General features: G+C 41.1%; 1 protein-coding gene across 6 annotated transcripts in view; it reads left to right on the top strand.

The window, feature by feature from the left end:
• hspg2 (heparan sulfate proteoglycan 2) overlaps positions 1-21524 on the top strand; it is a 528874-nt gene that overhangs the window by 319910 nt on the left and 187440 nt on the right. For all 6 annotated transcript variants that reach the window (XM_073031647.1, XM_073031648.1, XM_073031651.1 and 3 more), the window contains exons 41-48: positions 1595-1678; positions 2096-2326; positions 5061-5174; positions 8771-8898; positions 9441-9527; positions 12873-12931; positions 15284-15448; positions 18617-18727. In XM_073031647.1, the coding sequence (XP_072887748.1) occupies positions 1595-1678; positions 2096-2326; positions 5061-5174; positions 8771-8898; positions 9441-9527; positions 12873-12931; positions 15284-15448; positions 18617-18727 (979 nt within the window). The remainder of the gene's footprint in view (positions 1-1594; positions 1679-2095; positions 2327-5060; positions 5175-8770; positions 8899-9440; positions 9528-12872; positions 12932-15283; positions 15449-18616; positions 18728-21524) is intronic.

Genomic DNA, 21524 nt, shown 5'->3' on the forward strand with positions numbered 1-21524 from the left:
GGCCTGCGTAAATTAGAGCATTGAGAATAAGAGTTCGGATGTTACATTGAAGTTGTACAAGATATTGGTGAGGGCAAACTTGGAGTATTGTGTGCACAATCCTGGTCACCAACCTACAGGAAAAATATTAAAAAGCTTGAAAGGATATTGCCAGGAGTGAGGATCTGAGTTATAGGGAAAGTTTGAACAAGTTAGGATATTATTTTCTAGAGCATAGAATGACGGGAAATCTTATAGAAGTATAAACAATTATGAGGGGCATAGTTATGGTAAGTACAGGGTAAGCAGGCTTTACCCTTAACGTTGGGTAAGACTAGAATTAAAAGTCATAGGTTAAAGGTGAAAAGTGAAATATTTAAGTGGAAACTGAGGGGGATTACTTCATTCAGAGGGTGGTGTGAGTGTGAGATGAGTGCCAGTGGGAGATAGTGCAGGTGAAGTCATTTGCCACATTTAAGAGAAGTTTGGATCGGTATATGGATGAGATGGGTATAGAGGGGTCCAAGTGTGATTAGATGGCACTAGGGATGATCCCTCCCTAATCCCAGATCAAAAACACAGCACTAGAAGATATTAGCGGGAGTAGGCTGTTTGGTCTCTCAGGCCTGCTCTACTATTCAGGATATCCATGATTGATCTGCTACAGGGCCACAAAGTTCCTCTTGTGCAGTCACACATAGCCCTTCATTCCCTGATCGTTGAAAAAATGTATCCAGCTTCTCCTAACATATCCGCAAATGATTCAACCTTCACAACCCAGCAGCATGGAGAATTTCTCTGATTCGCCACGCTTCGTGAGAAGTAATTCCAGCTCTCCTAGTGCTGGAAAGGATGCAGACACGTCGGAGGAAGGATAATCCTCCCCTTACACCAGTGCATTGCTCTGTGGGAAGGCGAGAATTATTCCACCAGTGGCATACAGAAGGGTCTCGGCCTGAAACGTCGACTATCCCCTTTTCCATAGATGCTGCCTGGCATGCCGAGTTCCTCCAGTATACGGAAAGTATTCTATGGATCTATAGTAGCTATAGACTCTCCCTGCACTGGGCAAAATGATGAGGAGCTGATTTCATTTACACCATAGCTGTATATAAGCTGTGATGCAGTTTGCCCCCAGTGCCAGCAAAATTCTGAACCTGTAGATGGTTCTGCAGCCTCTTAGTGTCCAGCCTTTACCTTCCTGCTTTGTCCAAGCACACACAAGGCAGTTGGTCAAGCGTGTGAGGCATCCCACAGTTGGGCTAATTTGTAATGTTAGCCTCTCTCCCTACCAAGTGGCAGCAGTTTTAATCAATCCTGACATTCCAGGCACTAAATGAAGCCGAGCAATTGTTACATTTGCCATCGTTGTTCCTTCTGTGTGCTTACAGTAGGTGCAATCCTTCAAAAAGACCCTCGGTAAATTTGAGCCTGTCAAAGAGGATTGACACAGCAGAGCATTCCCTGCTAAATGGAGATTGTTGGCTGTTGTGTAAAAGGAACCACTGTTCAATCCTTCGTATGTTGGATCCTTAAAGAATTGTATCTTCTCCATGATCATCCATTGAAATCTGTGGATTGTGGGTGTGGACGTGTTTTCCCTTTGCTCTTTCAGGGTAATGACATCACATTAGTCACCTACCACACTCACCAGCTGCAGCCGGGAGAGACCAGGACCTTTGAAGTCACGTTCAAGGAGGTAAGCTTTTTGCTTCAACGTCAGAAGTGGGAAATGTGAAAACAATCTGGGCAGTGGCTTGACTGTCTCACAACTCTGGCACCAAGGTTCGTTCTGGCCCGTGTGGAGTTTGCATGTTCTACCTGTGACGTGGGCTCCTCGTGCGTACTTCTTATAGGCTGCTATACGTTACTTCTTATAGGCTGCTATACGTTACTTCTCCGAGGGGGTAAAGCATCAAAGGGCAAGCGAGAGGGGTGAGGTCACAGAGGATGGTCAAATCAGGTTAGGGGTCACTGGCGTGGTCAGATGGAGTGTGGCTTCGGAGAGTGTGAGGGCACGGTCGGATGTGGTGGGGGCTCAGGGGAGTGTTGGGGATGGGTTGGTCATCTTTCTCAGGAACCCTGTGCCAGTCGTGATTCTCTTCCATCCCCTCAGCAATTCTGGAAACGTCCGGATGGGCAGCCTGCCACCCGGGAACACCTGCTGATGGTCCTGGCCGATCTGGATGAAGTTCTCATCCGAGCCACCTATTCGACAGAGATGATCTCAGCCAGCCTGTCTGACGTGAGCATGGAGATCGCGGTGCCCTTCCACACCGGCCTAGCACCAGCCCGAGAGGTGGAGGAATGTCACTGTCCGCCAGGCTACCACGGCTTGTCTTGTCAGGTAACTGTAGTGCCACCCCGGGCCACGATCTTGTAACCGTAACTGACACTCAGCTCCTTAGTGATGGTACTTTGGATTCTGGTATACCTGCAGTGATCAATGTTTTATTAATGGGTCGAGAGCAGCAACTGCAGGGTTATCAGAATCAGGTTTGTTGTCGCTGAAATGTGTTGTTGTGGCAGTACAGTGCAAGCATAATAAACTGCAGGAAGCTGCAATAAAAATAAATGCACAGTGCAAAAGAGGACCAATCAGATAGTGTTCATGAGTTCATAGGTCATTCAGCAATCTTGACAGCAGAGAGGAAGAAATTGTTGAGTGTGGGTCTTCAGGCTTCTGTACCTCCTCCCTGCTGGTGGTAATATGAAGAGGGCATGTCCTCAGTAGTGAGAGTCCTTCATGAAGAATACCTCCTTAAGGCTTCACCTTTTGAAGATGTCCTCAGAGGTGGGGAGGCTTGTACACAAGGTAGAGCTGACAGTCTATAACCCTCTTTGTTTTGTTTCTGGGATGGCACTATAAATTTACAGTCTGTTTGGTGACAGCAGATGGGTCTAGGTATGGAGCTAACAATTGGAGCAACTCAGTAGCTTGGGATAGGGGGAAAATGGACAGCTGTCATCTTGGGACTCAACTGAAGAGGTGGAGCAAGAGATGGCAAGCAGTGGATGGATCCCTTTGAAGAAGGCATATGGGGAAGGGATGATCGGGAATCGTGACAGAAGCTGGGACGTGATGGTGGGCGACCTATCATGCTGGCTGCCGATGATGGAATCTGATGGGAAAGGAAGGCGGAGCATGGAATCAAATAAGGTAAACGTGGAGAGCAGGTGCAAACCGTGAGGGAGGGAACTCAGTGGGAGGAGTTTGTAGGTGATAGCAGAATGGAATGTGTGGAAAGGGCACAGACACAGGGTGAAGGTAGTGTGTCGTTGGAAGAAGCAGGTAGATGAGGAGAGAGAAAAGGACCAGAGGGGAGAGAAGGCTCTCCAAAACTGGAGAATTAGGTCTTGTGGTACTGTGTTACTATCCACCTGCAGAGATGACTTTCCTGGAGGCATCAGCATTCCCCACTAACTTGCTTCTTTGTTTCCTCACTTTACCTTTTCAAAACATTCAATCAGGTTAGGCTAATTGTGAAGAAAGAAGCAGAGTTAATGTTACGGTTCAGGTGTACTTAAGTACAGATTCCTTCAAAGACAGAAATGACCTGATCTGAGAAATTCTCTCATTCTCTAGTTTTATTTAAGACCTCCAGCACCTGCAGTTATTTTTTGCTTTTTGACTAAAATGTAACTAATTTGATCACTCTTTCAAAGAGGTTATAGAAAGAGTGACAGCTGATTAATGTCTATACATTAGATTCCTTAAGACCTTTGGGCTGTGTGCTTAGCCCCTGCTTTACTCACTTAATATTTCTGGCTGTGAGGCTAAGCACAGCTCCAATGCCATGTTTAAGTTCACTGATTGATAGCAGGCTGAATCAAAGGTGGTGATGAATCAGCATGTAGGAAGGAGAATAAAAATTTGCCTGAATGGTACATCCTCTCACTCAATGTCAGCAAGGCCAAGGCGATGATTATTGACTTCATGAGGTCCATGGGTCAGACTCCATCAGGAAAGGGTCAGCAACTTTAAATTCCTCAGTGTTATAATTTCAGAAGACCTGTCCTGGGTGCAGCATGTAAGTGCAATTTTGAAGAAAGCACAACAGTGCCTCTACTTCCTTCAGAGTTTGCGAAGGGTCAGTGTGATATCTAAAACTTGAACAAACTTTTGTAGATAAAAACACAAATTGCCGGCAGAACTCAGCAGGCCAGACAGCATCTATGGTAGGAGGTAGTGGTGACGTTTCGGGCCGAAACCCTTCATCAGGAGGGTGATCCTGTTCTGCCAGCATTTTGTGTTTTTATTTATTTCCAGCATCTGCAGATTCACTCGTGTAAACTTTTGTAGATGTATGGTTTAGAGTCTATTGACCTGTTACATCACAGCCCGGTAGGGAAACACCAATGCCCTTGAATGAAAAATCATACAATAAGCAGTGGATATGGCCCTGTCTGTCATGTGGTAAATCCCCTCCCCACCACTGAGCACATCTATGCGAAGTGTTGCAGGAAATTAGCATCCATCCTCAGGGATCCGCCACCCAATTGATGCTTCTTTCTTATTCCCGCCCTCAGGAAGGAGGTACAGGAGCCTCAGGACTCACACCACCAGGTTCGAAAACAGTTACTACCCCTCAACCATCAGACTTTTTGAGCCGGGGGGGATAATTTCACTCACCCCATCACTGAACTGTTCCCACAAGCTGTGGTCTCACTTTCAAGGACTCCTTACCTCATGTTCTTGATATTTATTGCTTGTTTATTTATTTTTCTTTTGATTTACAAAGTATGTTGTCAGTTGCACGCTGCTTGTTTACCTGTCCTGTTCTTTTGCCATTTTTCATTGATTCATTTATGGTTGTTGGATTTACTGAAAGATATATCAGCAAGAAAACAAATCTCCAGGTTGTATTTGGTGACATATATGTGCCTTGATAATAAATTTACTCTGAACTATGAGACCATTGAAACTGTAGCACAGACCTGATGTCCAGGCGGATTCTCGATGCCCAGTGAGTTAGCAAGGATTTTTCAGATTACTTTTCCTTGCTTTGACAGAACAGAGTGCAACGAGGAGGATGCTTGAGAGAAGCCGTGCATGTGAGTCTCTTATTTTTCTTTCCTAGGACTGTGCACCTGGTTACACGAGGACTGGAGGAGGTCTGTACCTGGGACACTGTGAGCGGTGCGAATGTAATGGACACTCGGACACTTGCCATCCGGAGACTGGTGCTTGCGTGGTACGTAGACTCACAGTCCATAAGACATAAAGAGCAGAATTAGGCCATTCAACCCATCGAGTCTGCACTGCCATTCCATCAATGCTGATCCTGGATCCCACACAACCCCATACACCTGCCTTCTCACCATATCCTTTGATGCCCTAACCAATCAGGAAACTTAAATATACCCATGGACTTTGCCTCCACCACAGTCTGTGGCAGAGCATTCCACAGATTCACCACTCAGGTGAAATAAAAAATTCCTTCTTACCTCTGTTCTAAAAGGTTACCCTCAATTTTGAGGCTGTTCCCTCTAGTTCTGGATATCCCCACCACAGGAAATATCCTCTCCACATCCACCCTATCCAGTCCTTTCAATGTTTGGTAGGTTTCAATGAGATCCCCCCACATTCTTCTAAATTCCAGTGAGTACAGGTCCAAAGCTGCCAAACTCTCTTCATATTTTACCCTTTCATCCCTGGAATCATCCTCATGAACCTCCTCTGGACTCAAAGTGCTCAGTGACAATCCTTTCTAACATATGGCACCCAAAACTGTAGACAAGTGCGACCTGACTAGTGTTTTACAAAGCCTCAGCATTATCTCCTTGCTTTTATATTCTAGATAGATAGATAGATAGATAGATACTTTATTCATCCCCATGGGGAAATTCAACTTTTTTTCCAATGTCTCATACACTTGTTGTAGCAAAACTAATTACATACAATACTTAACTCAGTAAAAAATATGATATGCATCTAAATCACTATCTCAAAAAGCATTAATAATAGCTTTAAAAAAGTTCTTAAGTCCTGGCGGTAGAATTGTAAAGCCTAATGGCATTGGGGAGTATTGACCTCTTCATCCTGTCTGAGGAGCATTGCATCGATAGTAACCTGTCGCTGAAACTGCTTCTCTGTCTCTGGATGGTGCTATGTAGAGGATGTTCAGAGTTATCCATAATTGACCGTAGCCTACTCAGCGCCCTTCGCTCAGCTACCGATGTTAAACTCTCCAGTACTTTGCCCACTTCCTTACCAGCTTATTAAGACCTGAGGCGTCCCTCTTCTTAATGCTTCCTCCCCAACACGCCACCACAAAGAAGAGGGCGCTCTCCACAACTGACCTATAGAACATCTTCAGCATCTCACTACAGACATTGAATGACGCCAACCTTCTTAGGAAGTACAGTCGACTCTGTGCCTTCCTGCACAAGGCATCTGTGTTGGCAGTCCAGTCTAGCTTCTCGTCTAACTGTACTCCCAGATACTTGTAGGTCTTAACCTGCTCCACACATTCTCCATTAATGATCACTGGCTCCATATGAGGCCTAGATCTCCTAAAGTCCACCACCATCTCCTTGGTCTTGGTGATATTGAGACGCAGGTAGTTTGAGTTGCACCATATCACAAAGTCCTGTATCAGTTTCCTATACTCCTCCTCCTGTCCATTCCTGACACACCCCACTATGGCCGTGTCATCAGCGAACTTCTGCACATGGCAGGACTCCGAGTTATATTGGAAGTCTGATGTGTACAGGGTGAACAGGACCGGAGAGAGTACGGTTCCCTGCGGCGCTCCTGTGCTGCTGACCACCGTGTCAGACCTACAGTCTCCCAACCGCACATACTGAGGTCTATCTGTCAAGTAGTCCACTATCTAATCCACCATGTGAGAGTCTATGTGAGAGTCTATACCCCTTGAAATAAATATCAACATCTTTACCACAGACTCGACCTGTAAATTAACTTTCTGAGCGTCTAGCACAAGGACTAATTCCTGGCTTTGTGGCAAAGTTTGCAGATGATACAAAGATAGGTGGAGTGGTAGGTAGTGCTGAGGAAGCAATGCGATTGCAACAGGACTTAGACAAATTGGAAATATGGGCAAAAAAGTGGTAGATGGAATACAATGCTGGGAAACATATGATAATGCATTTTGGTAAATGGAACAATAGTGCGGACTATTATCTAAATGGAAAGAAGATTCAAACATCAGAGGTGCAGAAGTCCCAGTGGGCATTTGCAAACAGCTGAATCTCTTGTGATAAAGCCTTTCCATATGTCTATCTGGGAAGGCAGATTGGGAGTGATGGTGCTGGTTCACCAAAGAAGATCGCACTGAAGGAAGGCTGGGTAGAGAGTGCAAGGACAACACAGGAGATGTAAGCTTTTAAGAGGGGTAACCACTGGATATGACAACTCTGGTTAAGGACCCAGAGAGACTGATCCAGATCACGCCTGCTTCTTCACGAAGCATTGTGTACTTTATTGGAGCAAAGCAGTGTTTCTTTTATTGTTGATAATGGCTCCAGTCCCTGCTTTGACAATGAGTGTTGATATTGCAAAGCTCCAGCTCTAATGAACCACATTCTGTCCTGGGATCTGGTGTTGCTATCCATGTGGAGGCTCCACATTCTTCCTGTATTCCAAAGATATGAGAATTAGTCATTTACTTGATCATTGTAAAGTGGTCCAAGTGTGTAGGCAATGAAGTATCGACAAGAATTGTCTCTTCTTCCTTCAGAAGCTTCAAAAGCCTGAGGGCACGTTCTACTGAGCCCAAGACCAGCTTTTACCCTGCTCTTACTAAACAGACAAGCGGTTCCCTAGTATGTTAAAATAGGGGCTTGATCTCACAGTCTGCCTCATTATGACCTTACACCTTATTGTTTACCTGCACTGCACTCTCTCTGTAGTTGTTACACTTTCCTCTGCACTGTTATAGTTTTACTTTGTTCGACCTCACCACGCTGTATAAAGATCTGATCTGTATGAACAGTATATAAGACTTTTTCAGTATGTGTGACAATAATACATCGATTCCAGTTCCATAATGTGTGAAGAACAAAATGTGACGGGTGCAAGATGGTTGTGTGCTCAGTGGTTGGTGCGGAGTTGATGGTGTGAAAGGCCTGTTCCAATTCTCTGTGAGTGTGGCTGTCGTGCCATGTGCAGGCACTGGACCTCGGCACGAGTCCAAAGGCAAGTTTGGTGAGAGTGTGAGTGGAGTGAGACATGGGGAAGAAGTGACACTTGGCTCGGACACGTTGTTAAAGTCAGCAATATTTACACTTCATAATCTTTTCCAACTGTAGGGAGCATCATTCAATCATCAAAGAGAAATTTAACTGTATTCAAGTTCAATGATCATTCAATTATAGATGAATAATGAAACAGCGTTCTTTTGGCGCCAAGGTGTGAAGCACGGTACCAGCAGTACACAACACACTGCATGTAGCACATACCAGTGTTCAAGAGGGTTTTGCAATAACAATAAAAACAGCCAAGACAATCACTCAAGTTTTTTTTGGATCATGCACCATCCAACGGTACACCATAAGTCCAGATGACAACACAACATCGGTATGCTCCATGACTATCGAGCAACTCGCTGATGGGATGTGTTCGTTGACTATTGGCAGAGGATGAGTTGTTTGCATCCAGTGGTACAAGAAGCTTGAATAGATGGATTTACTGCAACACAAAATCGATATGAGCTGAGTACTTTGTTCTCTACATATGTTGATATCTAATACACTGAGACAGCCAAGCAACAATCTAGTATGAAATTGACTTAATTAAAGCAATTTTCTTTTTAACTCTTTCAAATAGAACTGTTTACATAACACTGCTGGGGAGTTCTGTGCTCATTGCGCCCCTGGGTATTATGGTGATGCCACAACCGGTACTCCAGAGGATTGCCAACCCTGTGCTTGTCCTCTGACAATCCCAGAAAACCAGTAAGTTACCTAGTTAAACAAACACTTAACATTTAATAGCTCATTCAGTGTGTTTTACATGCAACTAAGAATGTTATACAGTCCTGCACTGTCAATTTGTATCATTTTGAAGCATAAGCTTCTGCTTAACCAATTGGTTGTATTTTGGTGTCTATCAGAGGTCTCAAGGCCTCTGGAAACCACTGGGCTTGTGGAAGAGTCTAAGTTTTTCTGTGGATGTTGCCTGACCTACTGAGTCCTTTCTGTTTCTATTTTCACCACTGATGCTACAGCAGGAGACTGAATGACGTAACTATCTCCCTGTAGTTTAGCAGTCAAGTGGTGTGAGAGAGTCATTGCTAAATCCTGGCAGACCATGCTCTCCACATCCTCCATGTCCCTCTTCACAACCTTTGCCACTGTCAGTCATTGATACTAGCAGGGTCATTGTTAAAGCAGCACAAAGCGGATCCCAGCTTGTGGGTCATTATAGATTTAAATGCATCTGACTGTGTGGAAGTGATGTTTCTGTGGTGTGTGTCTCACAAGTCTTTCTTTCCTAGGTTCTCACCCATCTGTGAGAACAATGGTGTGGGTGGTTACACGTGTTCAGCCTGTCTACCGGGCTACACCGGGCAACACTGTGAAAGGTAAGTTGGTCTGATTGTCCGTCAAGATTGTCCATCCACTCCCCTGGAGCCTACTCTTCCCCCTGGGCTCAGTCCTGGATAACAGGATCACTTTCTCAATTGCTCCCTGCCTGGGGTCTAGTGGATCAGTCAGTGGACAAGGCTCTGCTACTCCTCTCACCTTCTGAAGTCCAGATGGAGGAATTAGAGGCTGGAGCTGTCTTTGATTAAAAAGGTCCAAATAGTCATGTCAACAAGCTAAAGAACATAAAACAAAAGGACACAGAAGCAGAATTAGGCCACGCGACCTATCGACTCTGCTCCACCATTCCATTAGGGCTGAGTTATTATCTTTCTTGACCCATTCTCCTGACTTCTCATCGTAACCTTTGACACCCTGACTAACCCGTCAACCTCTGCTTTAAATATACTCTATGATTTGGCTTTCACTGCCTTCTGTGGCAATGAATTCAACAGATTCACCACCCTCTAGCTAAGGAAATCCCTTCTCATCTCTGTTCCAACTGATCGTCCTTCTATTCTGAGGCTGTGCCCTCTGGCCCTCGACTCATCCTTTGCACATCCACTTTGTCTAGGCCTTTCAACATTTGATAGGTTTCAATGAGATCCTCCTCATTCTTCTAAACTTAAGTGAGTACAGGCCCAGAGCCATCAAACCATTCTCATGAGCCTCATCTGGACCCTCTCATTTCTAGCACATCCTTACTTAAATAGGGGGCCCAAAACTGCTTACAGTAATTTAAGTGGGATCTGACCAATACCTTATAAATTCTCAGCAATACACCCTTGCTTTTATATATCTATCTCTTCTGGTAGCAGCAGAGATACCCAGGAGCAGATTGGGAGGCAGATTTTGGAAAGGTGCAAAAATAACAGGGTTGTTATCATGGGTGACTTTAACTTCCCTAATATTGATTGGCACCTGATTAGTTCCAAGGGTTTAGATGGGGCAGAGTTTGTTAAGTGTGTCCAGGATGGATTCCTGTCACAGTACGTTGACAGGCCGACAGGGGGAATGCCATACTAGATCTAGTATTAGGTAACAAACCGGGTCAGGTCACAGATCTGTCAGTGGGTGAGCATCTGGGGGACAGTGATCACTGCTCCCTGGGAATAAATTTGTCGCTTTATTCCCACCCTTTGCCTCCTGCTAGTCAGCCAATGTTCTATCCATGCTAGTTACTTTCATGTAATACCATGGGCTCTTGTTAAGCAGCCTCCTATGCGGCACCTTCTGAGAGTTTAAGTAAACGATATCTACATATGCTCCTTTGTCTATCCAGCCTGTAATTTCCTCAAAGAATTCCAACAGATTTGTCAGGCAAGATTTCCCCTCAAGGAAACAATGCTATTATCATGTGACTCTAAGTTCAAACCTCATCGTTGATAATATACTCCAACATCTTTCCAACCAGCAAAGTCAGGCTAACTGGCCTACAATTTCCTTTCTTCTGTCTCCCTTACTTCTTAAAGAGTGAAGTGGCATTTGCAATTGTCCAGTCCTCCAAGAAACATTCCAGAATCTAGTGATTTGTGGAGGATCATTACTAATGCTTTCACAATCTCTTCAGCACCTCCTTCAGAACCCTGGTGTGTAATCCATCTGATCCAGGTAACATAGCTCCCTTCAGCCCTGCTCATTAGTGATAGCAACTGCACTCATTTCTGCCCCCTAGACACTCTCAAACTTCTGGCATACTGCTAACGTCTTCCATAGTGAAGACTGATGCAAAATACTTAGTAACATTGCTTTCTCCAATATGCACCCTCGCCTCTGTTTTACTCCTTTTACATCTTAAAAACATTTGACACATTCTCTTATATCATTGGCTAGCTTACCTTTATACTTCATCTTGTCTCTTTTTTGTTGCCTTCTGTTGTGTTTTTTTTTAAAGCTTCCCAATCCTCTAACTTCAATCTAATTTTTGTTCTAATATATGCCCTCTATTTTGCTTTTATGCTGTCTTTGACTTCCTTTGTCAGCCACAGTTGCCTCATCCTCCCTCTAGAATACTTTTTCATCTTTGGGATGTATCTAGCATGTGTCTTCTGAATTGCCCCCAGAAATTCCAGCCATTGCTGTTCTATCACCATCCTGGCTAGTGTCCACTTCCAGTCAGCTTTGGCTAGCTCCTGTCTTATACCTCTGTAATTCTCTTTATTCCACTGTAATGCTGTTGTATCTGACTTTAACTTCTCTCTCTCAAACTGCAGGGTGAATTCTATCATATTATGATCCCTATGTCCCAAGAGTTCCTTTACCTTAAACTCCTTAATCAAATCTTATTCATTACACAACGCCCAATATAGAAATGCTTATCCCCTAGTGGGCTCAACCACAAGCTACTCCAAGAAGCCATCTCGTAGGCATTCTGCAAATTCCTTCTCTTGGGATCCAGCACCAACATGATTTTCCTAATATACTTACATACTGAAATACCCCATGACTATCATATACAGTATAACTTCCAGCAGGGTCTCATTACCCTTGCAATTTCTTAACTGTATCCACAAGTATTCCACATCTTCTAAGGAATTGATTTCAGTTTTTTATCAACAGAACCACCCCATCCTCTCTGCCTATCTGCCTGTCCTTTTGATACAAGTTGTATCCTTCGTCAGTAAGCTCCCAGTTATGATCTTCTTTCAGTCACACCTCAGTGATGCCAACATCATACCTGTCAATTTCTAACTGTGCTACAAATCATCTACCTTATTTCGAATACTGCGTGCATTAAAATATAACACCTTCAGTCCTGTATTCTTCACCCTTTTCAATTCTACCCCATTATTGCCTGTCCATCCCCACAGACTCATCAATGTATACCAACTGCCCCATCTTCAGCCCTATCACTCTGATTCTCATCCCCTGCCAACTTTGTTTAAACCCCCCTCTCCCTAATAAGAAGAATACCTACTGAGATAACACACTCCCAGTGGATTTTTAGACCTATAGCTACTCTCCTGTTCCCCACTCCTTCTTCTGAACCTTGCCCGTGGTCCTCCATCAGGGGTTCTGATACGAGATCAGGATGTATCGTGAACCTGAGTGAATACTTTGGGTTTGCAACAGTACTTAATACTGTGGTGTGTAAATGAGCACATTTGTCTTGAGTAGAGCTTTCTCTAGTGCTACACCAATGCTGGAGTTAAGCATGTAAATCCTTTGAGCTCACACTTTGTCATTTATATTTATATATTAGACAGATATGAGTCTTAATATAAATGCACTAAAAATCATGCTAGGACACGTCAATGACAGTTTTAATTGAGCCTTGAGGGGTATAAGCAATCTGCTACTGATTTCTGATTTTCCATCCAGTAACATTGTGGGTTTTGTTTCAGCTGTGCTCCTGGGTATACTGGAAATCCTAGAATTCCAGGACAGAGGTGCCTTCCGATTGGTATGTATATGAATAGGTCTGGGAGGGGAAGATTTGAAGCTTTCTATTTATCTGTGTATACATCATTGTTGCACACAATTAACATGCAAAGAATTTGTAGGGTAATTCTTTGTATTCAAAAGCAAATTCAAAAACCATGTTTTTTACAAAAATCAGAGCATGGAATGTACTAATTCAATTGAGATTTTGAATCATACATCTTCAAATTCACCATTCCTTTTATCATTACTGAGTAGTATAGAAGTGCACAATGTAGCAGAATGCCTTGGTCCAGAGCAGGACGTTAACTGTGCTGATCAGCTCCTCAACTGGGAAGACTCTATCTAGTTTTCCATCGCTTAATCATCAGTTATCGGATAGGAGTGGAAGTTTGTGCTAGTAGCAAAAGCAAAATGCTGGAAATACTTGGCTGTGCCATGGTAAGTGAAACAGTGCTCATGTTGCACCAGTTAGAAGATCTGGAGGTTTAAAAGGAGCAAAGGAGTATGGGTACTGAGGAGATGAAAGATGATTATCTGAAATTCCCAAAGAACTTGGCTCAATGGCCAGAAATCTGGAATAATGATGTGGGAAATGGTGGTTGTTAAGTTCAATGTTGAGCCTGGAGGGCTGTTCTGAGCAGGAACAGTGATTGTGTCCTGCTCCTCCAGTCCATGCTAGGCTTAGAACGGTAGAGGAGGCCTGGGCCAGAGTGGAATTGAGGCTGTGAGAGGCGACTGGAAATTCAGAGTCACTCATATAGAACGAATTGAAGCAGATCTCTGGTATCTGCAGTATCCTGAGCACAGGGTCACAGAAAACGTAGGCGCAGAAGCAGTCCATTGTATTTGCACATGTTGAAATTCCCCCATTCTGGTACTAGAGTGGCCTAAATTAGTCATGATTCTTCAAATACAGATCAGTATTTCTAAATGTGAGGAGAATTTCTGCCCCTACCTCCCTCTCGGACAGTGAGCTCCAGACTCCTATCAGGCTTTAGTGAAATTAGTTTTTCTACGCTCCAATTATTTCCAATATTTTTTAGGGAAATACTTATTTTCATTAGGTCTTTTCAAATTCAATGCACCTCATCTGAATCTTTCCTCAGCCCCCTCTTTTGGAAGAAGCAATCCCGGTTTGAATGCTCTTTAAGTACCAATTTCCAATGCTGGCAACATCTCCTGTGTCCCCTTGCCAATACAATCAGATTTTCTGATAATACTGTGAGGAGAATTGTCTGTTATAGGCAAGCTCTGGTCTGACTACTGTTGTTTGTAGTTGAATCTAAGCTCCTTGTTAAATTTTATGGCTAATAATGCATCCCACATGCCTTTTTTTTACACCACCTGTCCTGTCCTCTAATGTTTAAGGACCTTGGATGATTTCTCCACATCATCCAATGCCCTCCCATTTACTGTTCCATTCCCCTTCCCTTGCCTTTTTTACACCACCCAAATGCATTATCTCGCATTTCCCTGGATTAAATTAAAAATTGCACTTTGCTACCTAACTGACAAGACCACCTATATTTTCCTGCAATTTACAGTTTGTCCTTTCTGTCAGCCAGTCATTTTATTACCATTTACAAATTTTTCTTTCGGCTTCCCTTCTTTTTAAGTCCAGATATTTCCTATATATCACAATAAGCAAGGGGCAGTATACCCAGTCCTTTGGAACTCCACATTTCACTAACTTCCAGCCACGGTCACACCCATCAACCATTACCTTTTCCTTCCTGCCAGTTTTGAATTGAGCTAGCTCCCCTCCCATGGATCCCGAGGGCTTTTTCTTTCTGAACCAGATGGCCACGTGGGACCTAACTTAACCCATAATTACTGAGCTTATCCTTTCCTTACCAAACAACTGAGCAATGTCAGTAATTCTCCAATCCCCCAGCACCGTTCTTTTAATCAGGGGAGTCTGACATTTGAAAAATTGTGCAATGGAAATACTGAGATGTTTAGATCACTTGAACAATAGTAATTACCTAAATGGTAAGAGAGAGACTAAAAGTAGTTCAAGAGTAGGTTGGAATTTCCTGTGGCTGCTGCTCAGGAATAGGTTAAATATAGCTGATGGAAATTTATTGGGAGTAAATATTGCAGATTTCCAATGCCCAGATATAATTTAATCTTTGCTCAACTTGCAGCAATAAATATCCTGTATTTAATAATAAACTCAATGGATGAATTTGATTTACAGATTTTGGGATGATCCATGAACACTACCTCACTATTCCTCTTTTGCATTATTTATTTATTTTTTGTATTGTGACTTATAATCATTTTCTTGTCTTTCACTGTACTGTTGCCATAAAACCAACACACTTCATGTCATGTCAGTGACAATAAACCTCATTGCTTTTTCCTTTAGATCACAATCCTTTTGTGGTTAGTATTATCCCTCAGAAAGTGGAAGTGCAACAAGGTGGCACAGTGACTCTGAAGTGCCAGGTCATTGGTCAAGCTCCTTTCTACTACTACTGGAGCAGAGCTGATGGTCAGGCCCTGTCCAGCCGCGTTCAGCAAAGTGGCCAAGGTAATGCATTGAGCTGTATCCAAGTCAAGTCAAGTTGCTTTTATTGTCATTTCAAACATAACTGCTGGAATAGTACACAGTAAAAACGAAACAACATTCCTCCAGGACCATGGTGCTACATGAAGCAACACAAAACTATGTTAGACTTCAGACCTACACAGGACTACATAAAGTGCACAAAACAGTGCAAGACAGTACAATAATTAATAAACAAAACAATAGGCACAGTAAAGGGCAAATAACAAAATAATAAATTATGTAAATGTAGACAATGTTTTAGCAGGAATTGAGAAAGAAATGAGCAATAATTGCAAAGGTGTGTGTGTGTGTGTGTGTGTGTATGTGTGTGTGTGTGAGAAAGTTGGTGTCACACTGGATTCTGGGAAGTGAGAAGTCTAATGGCTTTGGGGAAGAAACAGTCTGGTCGTGAGAGCCCGAATGCTTCGGTACCTTTTGCCAAAGGCTTTAGTCAGTGTTCTTTTCAATATTTGTATTGATTTCTTACATAAAAGAATACAGAGTACAGTAGGATATATAATATATATTGATTACAATATATTGGAATCACAAATATAGTCTCATTACCCCATAGCCATATAAATTAAATTTAAAAGTAATACTGAAAAAAGATCATTTCATTATATAAAAAAATCTAAGCCCACTAACTGAAAAACAATCAGCTGTTTAGTTTAAAAAAAAGAAAAGGAAAAAATCTTTAACATATAGTAAAACAGATTATTAGCCAACATCTGTGCTTAATAGCAAATCAAAGATTTTGAAAATAATTCAAAAAAGGTCCCCACAATGTTAAAAAATCTTGTCTAGGTTCAGAAATTGAACAGTGAATCTTCTCTAAATTTAAACAAGACATAACATCATGCAACCAATGAGTATGAGTAGGCAGAGTGGCATCCTTCCACTTAAGCAACAATGCCCTCCTGGCTATAAGAGAAATAAAGGCAAAAATATGCAAATCATGTGTCTCCAAAATAATATCATTTCCTCCACCAATACCAAATAAGGCAGTCAAAGGATTAGGTTTAAAATTTACTTTAAAAAGCACAGAAAAAGTTTGGAATACTTCCGTCCAATATTTTTCACGGCTCGGACAAGTCCAAAACACATGAATTAGTGAAGCTTCTCCATTGTTACATCTATCACAATAGGGAGATATATCAGAATAAAAACGAGAGAGCTTATCTTTAGACATATGGGCAGTATGAACCACTTTAAATTGTAGAAGGGAATGACGGGCACATAACGATGAGATATTAACCAGTTTAAAAATTACATTCCAAGTATCCTCAGAAATTGCAATCTGTTCCAGAGATCTTGGTTCCAGAGATTTTTAATTTTGTCTAAAGGAATGTTTTTCATTCCCAACAGCATACCATAAATATTAGATATAGATCCATTATGGACGGGTTTCAAATTAAAAATTACATCAAGTAAATTCTTATCTGGACTTTTAGGAAATGTATGTGCTTGAGAACGCAAAAAGTCTCTAATTTGTAAATATCGAAAAAAGTGGGTTTTGGGTAGGCTATACTTGGCTGACAGTTGTTCAAATGAAGAGAGACTAACTCCAACAAACAAATCTTGAAAACATTTAATACCCAATCTATTCCACTCTTTAAAAACTACAGTCATAGAAGGTTTAAAAAATAGAAAAATGGGACTTGAAAGTGAAAAACTCAATAAACCAAAATATTTTCTAAATTGTACCCAAATCCTCAAAGTGGGTTCAACTACAAAATTATCAGCTAAATTACTTAAAGAAAAAGGAATTGAGGATCTGAGAAGAAAAATGATAGAAAATTTATTAACAGAATTAGCTTCTAAAGAATCCCAGACCGGACAGTCCTCTTGATTAATATAATATAACCAAAGCGTAAGATTCCGTATATTGACTGTCCGTAGTCAGTACGTGCAGTCTGCTCTCAGAAAGGCATTGGTTGTTTGTGATGGATCCTTTCATCAGCAGGCATGGTGGTACCGGTTTTTGCAGTGACAAGGAAGACCTACAGCCTGAGCAGAGGCAATTCTGCAGTGCTCTGGTATAAGCTCATTTGCCATTCCCATCAGACAGTGATCTGATATGAAGCTTGCCAATGGAATGGAGGAAGGAAATCCATTTTATAGAGTTATTCAGCACCGAAACAGGCTCTTTGGCCCATCATGTCCATGCTGACCATCCATTTACCCAAATCTTACACTAGTCCAACATTATCACAGTCTGAGGGTAGTTCAACTATCATATATCTGTTGTTTGCTGTACTTTATGCTATAGTATTCAGCAAAGTGAAAGATGCTGATATTTCTTTCCAAGGGGGAAATAAAGAAACATCAGTTGAAACTGCAATACTGCATCTATGAGCACATTATAAATTACTCTAGTTAGCTGAAACTTGGTCTATACTGGTTGTATTGGAACTGTTGGTTAAACTCTGGTCTTCTAATTTAGTTGTTGATTAAAGTCTTCCCTTTCTTATTGTTCTGGCTTATCTGGGCTTTAGAATGTTCCTTCTTGATAACACTGTAAGTGTTTTAACACAGGATAATTCTTGAAATTGATATGGATGGCGATATTTTTTATGATGGTTATTTTCCATAATTGAGGGGATTCCTAAATCAGAGATATGAGAGGAGCCAAGCGTTCTTACCCGCTAGTATTTCTTTCCCCTCTTTGGTCTTTAGTTGAACTTTTCCTGCCCTGCCTTGGCTATGAGAGGGTGAACTGGCTACTGAGCACAACTACTGCTCTTGATTTGCTGAAAGGTCCAGGAGTGTTTTACTTTGGACTCCAGTATTCGGTATAGTGCTCGTCAGAGGAAAATTGAATCTCTAAATAGGAAGACCATAGACTACACTCTTAAGGCATGCACTCTTGTGACAGAATTTTGTCAATGTGCTTACAAGTAACCATTAACTTAAAAAAGGTCTGCTTGTCTAATGCAATGTTTGTTTTTAAATGTAGAAGGGTAAGATTTTTTTGTAACAATATTGATCTAGTTGGGTATTGAAGTTGGCTGACTGGATGTATAGATATTTTCCTTTGCTGGTGCAGGCAGCTGGCTACCAAAAGCTTGATAGAATTTTGGAAAAGCTTGTATAGTTGATGCTGTATCAAGGTGCCTCATCAGTTTCCACTGTATCCTTCACTTTCAGGAGAAGAGCTTCGGATCCGTAATATCATTCCATCTGATGCTGGGATTTATATATGTACATGCCGAAATTTAGAGCGCACCAATTCAAGTCAGGTTGAAGTCATTGTTTCTGGTGAGTTTGAGAAAGTGCTGTAAAATTAATTGAGCTTTACCCTCCACATTGAATAATTCTGTGCAATATTGGAACAAACCTCAGCAATCTCGGTCATTATTCTGGGAGAGTGCAAGCTCGTGTCTTTTTCCACATCTGTTCCTTGCAGGTATTTGATGCTTTATTGTTGTTTTGGCATTATATAATCTGTTCCTATGTCATTTTAAAGTTAGAATCAATTGAGTTTGAAAGTGATTCTTTCTTTTTACAATATTTTTATTCAGAAAAAAAAGATTTACAGAGTGCAACACATAGATACATCTCAACATAACTTGTGTACATTCATATATTGTAATAAAATTGATCAAAATGTTATAGCATAACACATAAAGGTATACCACTCTGTAATCAAAAATTTAAAGATAGGTCATACATCATAAAAAAAATTTTTTATATATATAAAAAAAGTCAACCCCCTACCAACTACCGAAGAAAAAAGCTGATGGATGACAATGGATAATTAGAAAAAAAACCATATTCACTTAAGAAGAGAAGATAAAAATATACATAAAAGTCTGTGCACTGTTAAACTTTATAAATTGGAAAAATAATTTAAGAAAGGTCCCCAAATATCATAAAAAGATTGTTTCAAATTTAAGACTGAGCAGCGGATCTTTTCTAAATTTAAATATGACATAATATCACGTAGCCATTGAAGATGTGTAGGAGGGGTAGACTCCTTCCATTTAAGCAAGATTGCTCTTCTTGCTAAAAGAGAGGTAAAAACTAAAACCTGTAGGTTAGGAGTATTTAAAGTTATATCTTCGCTTGCAATAATACCAAACAAGGCAGTAAGGGGTTTTGAGTCAAATTGGACCCTAAAAAGTTGAGAGAAGGTACGAAATACTTCCCACCAAAACTTTTCAATTGTAGGGCAAAACCAAAACATATGAATTAAAGAGGCATCAGCAGAGTTGCACTTATTACAAATTGGAGAAACATTCGGGTAAAAACTGGAGAGTTTCTGTTTAGAAATGTAACCTCTATGAACCACTTTAAATTGTAGAAGAGAATGACAAGAACAGGAAGATGATTTATTAACCCGTTTAAGAATTTTATTCCATCTATCATCAGAAATCTGACAATTTAGGTCATCCTCCCAAGCATTTTTTATTTTATCTAAAAAGTCTTGTCTAGAATCAATCAACAAGTTATAGATACTGGTAATAGAACCATTAACAAAAGGTTTTAAATATAAAAGATCGTCCAGTAAATTTTTATCAGGACCTATAGGAAAAGTAGCTAATTGGAAATGTAGAAAATCTCTAATTTGAAGGTATCTGTAAAAATGTGATTTTGGGAGTGCAAATTTATTTGACAATTGGTCAAAAGAAGCAAGAGATCCTGAGATAAACAGGTCCCAAAAACATTCAATACCTAATTCATCCCAATCTTTAAAGACTTTATCAGTCATGGAAGGGATAAAAAAATAATTAAGGAGAATGGGAGATGATAATGAAAAATTCGCTAAACCAAAAAATTTTCTAAATTGAGAACAGATCCTTAAAGTTTACTTATCAATTATGTTATCTGTTGTTTTATTTGCTGAAAAAGAAGAGTATGATCCAAGAAGAGAGACAATATGTTTGAAAATGATTGACTGCTCCATGGGTTTATGTGGACATGTCCTTCTGTGACCCAGTTTCTACCCTGTAGACAAAAGAGCCAAATCTTCTATACTTTACAAATTATATGCATAACTATAGTCCTTTAGTTACTGCACGTCTTCCTGATAATTCTTTTTTCAGATGTTAACAAATCGGAATTCATTGACAAAAATGACATATTGTAAATTTATTACAATGTGTACTTTTCTCTGTGTCGCCATGAATCTACAGTAACAATTTTATTATTGCTTTGAAGTTACAGTGTATGTTATAGATACTCTGGAGTGTGATATTTCTTTCCAAATTGTAGTCAATATACTCCAAACAAACTTTGTGCAGTATGTGGACAGCTATTAACATTAGCTTAATGAGCCCCTAGGGAGGGAATTTGTTTGCTCAGATACTCCTATAAGTTCTGCAGCTAAGGCTTAATTATTTTTCTGAAGAGCTGGCAGTGCATTAAGATGCTCTGCTCAGAACAATTTGAGTGAAAGCTAATGACTGGTCTATCCCTCTTAACCGGATACAATTCATTCATTTCAGTTAATTCTGATTTGATGTGAATGTTTAAACCCCCTTCTCAATTTAAATCTTAGAACTTAACGGTTACAGGGTGTAGTGTGACCTGTGTGAGGAACTCTTCCTCAAAGAAATTGATCAGCCTCATGAAGCACAACCTGCCTCTCACTAAGCCATGCTGACCATCCCCAATCAGCCATTGCTTCTTCAAAAGCTCATCAATCGTGTCTCTAAGAATCTTCTCCAGTAGTTTACTCACCACTGACATCAGATTCGCTGGAATGTAGTGCAGGGAATGTGTATGATCAGACATTTTGCTAGCAGGAATAAAGGAGAAGAATATTTTCTACATGATAGAAAATTCAGAAATCAGAGGTTCAAATGGACTTGGAGGACTTGTGCAGGATTCTCTAAAGGTCAGCTTTCCCATTGATTTGATGGTGAGGAAGGCAAATGCAATGATAGCACTCATATCGAGAGGACTGGAATATAAAAGCAAGAATGTGATGCTGAGGCTTTATAAGGCATTGGGCTGACTGCACGTGGAGTATTGTGAGCAGTTTTAGGCCCCTTATCTAAAGAAAGATGTGCTGGCATTGCAGTGGGTGCAGAGGAGGTTCACAAAAATTATT

The sequence above is a fragment of the Hemitrygon akajei genome, chromosome 29, assembly GCF_048418815.1.
Source record: "Hemitrygon akajei chromosome 29, sHemAka1.3, whole genome shotgun sequence".
In the NCBI taxonomy this organism is placed as follows: Eukaryota; Metazoa; Chordata; class Chondrichthyes; order Myliobatiformes; family Dasyatidae; genus Hemitrygon; species Hemitrygon akajei.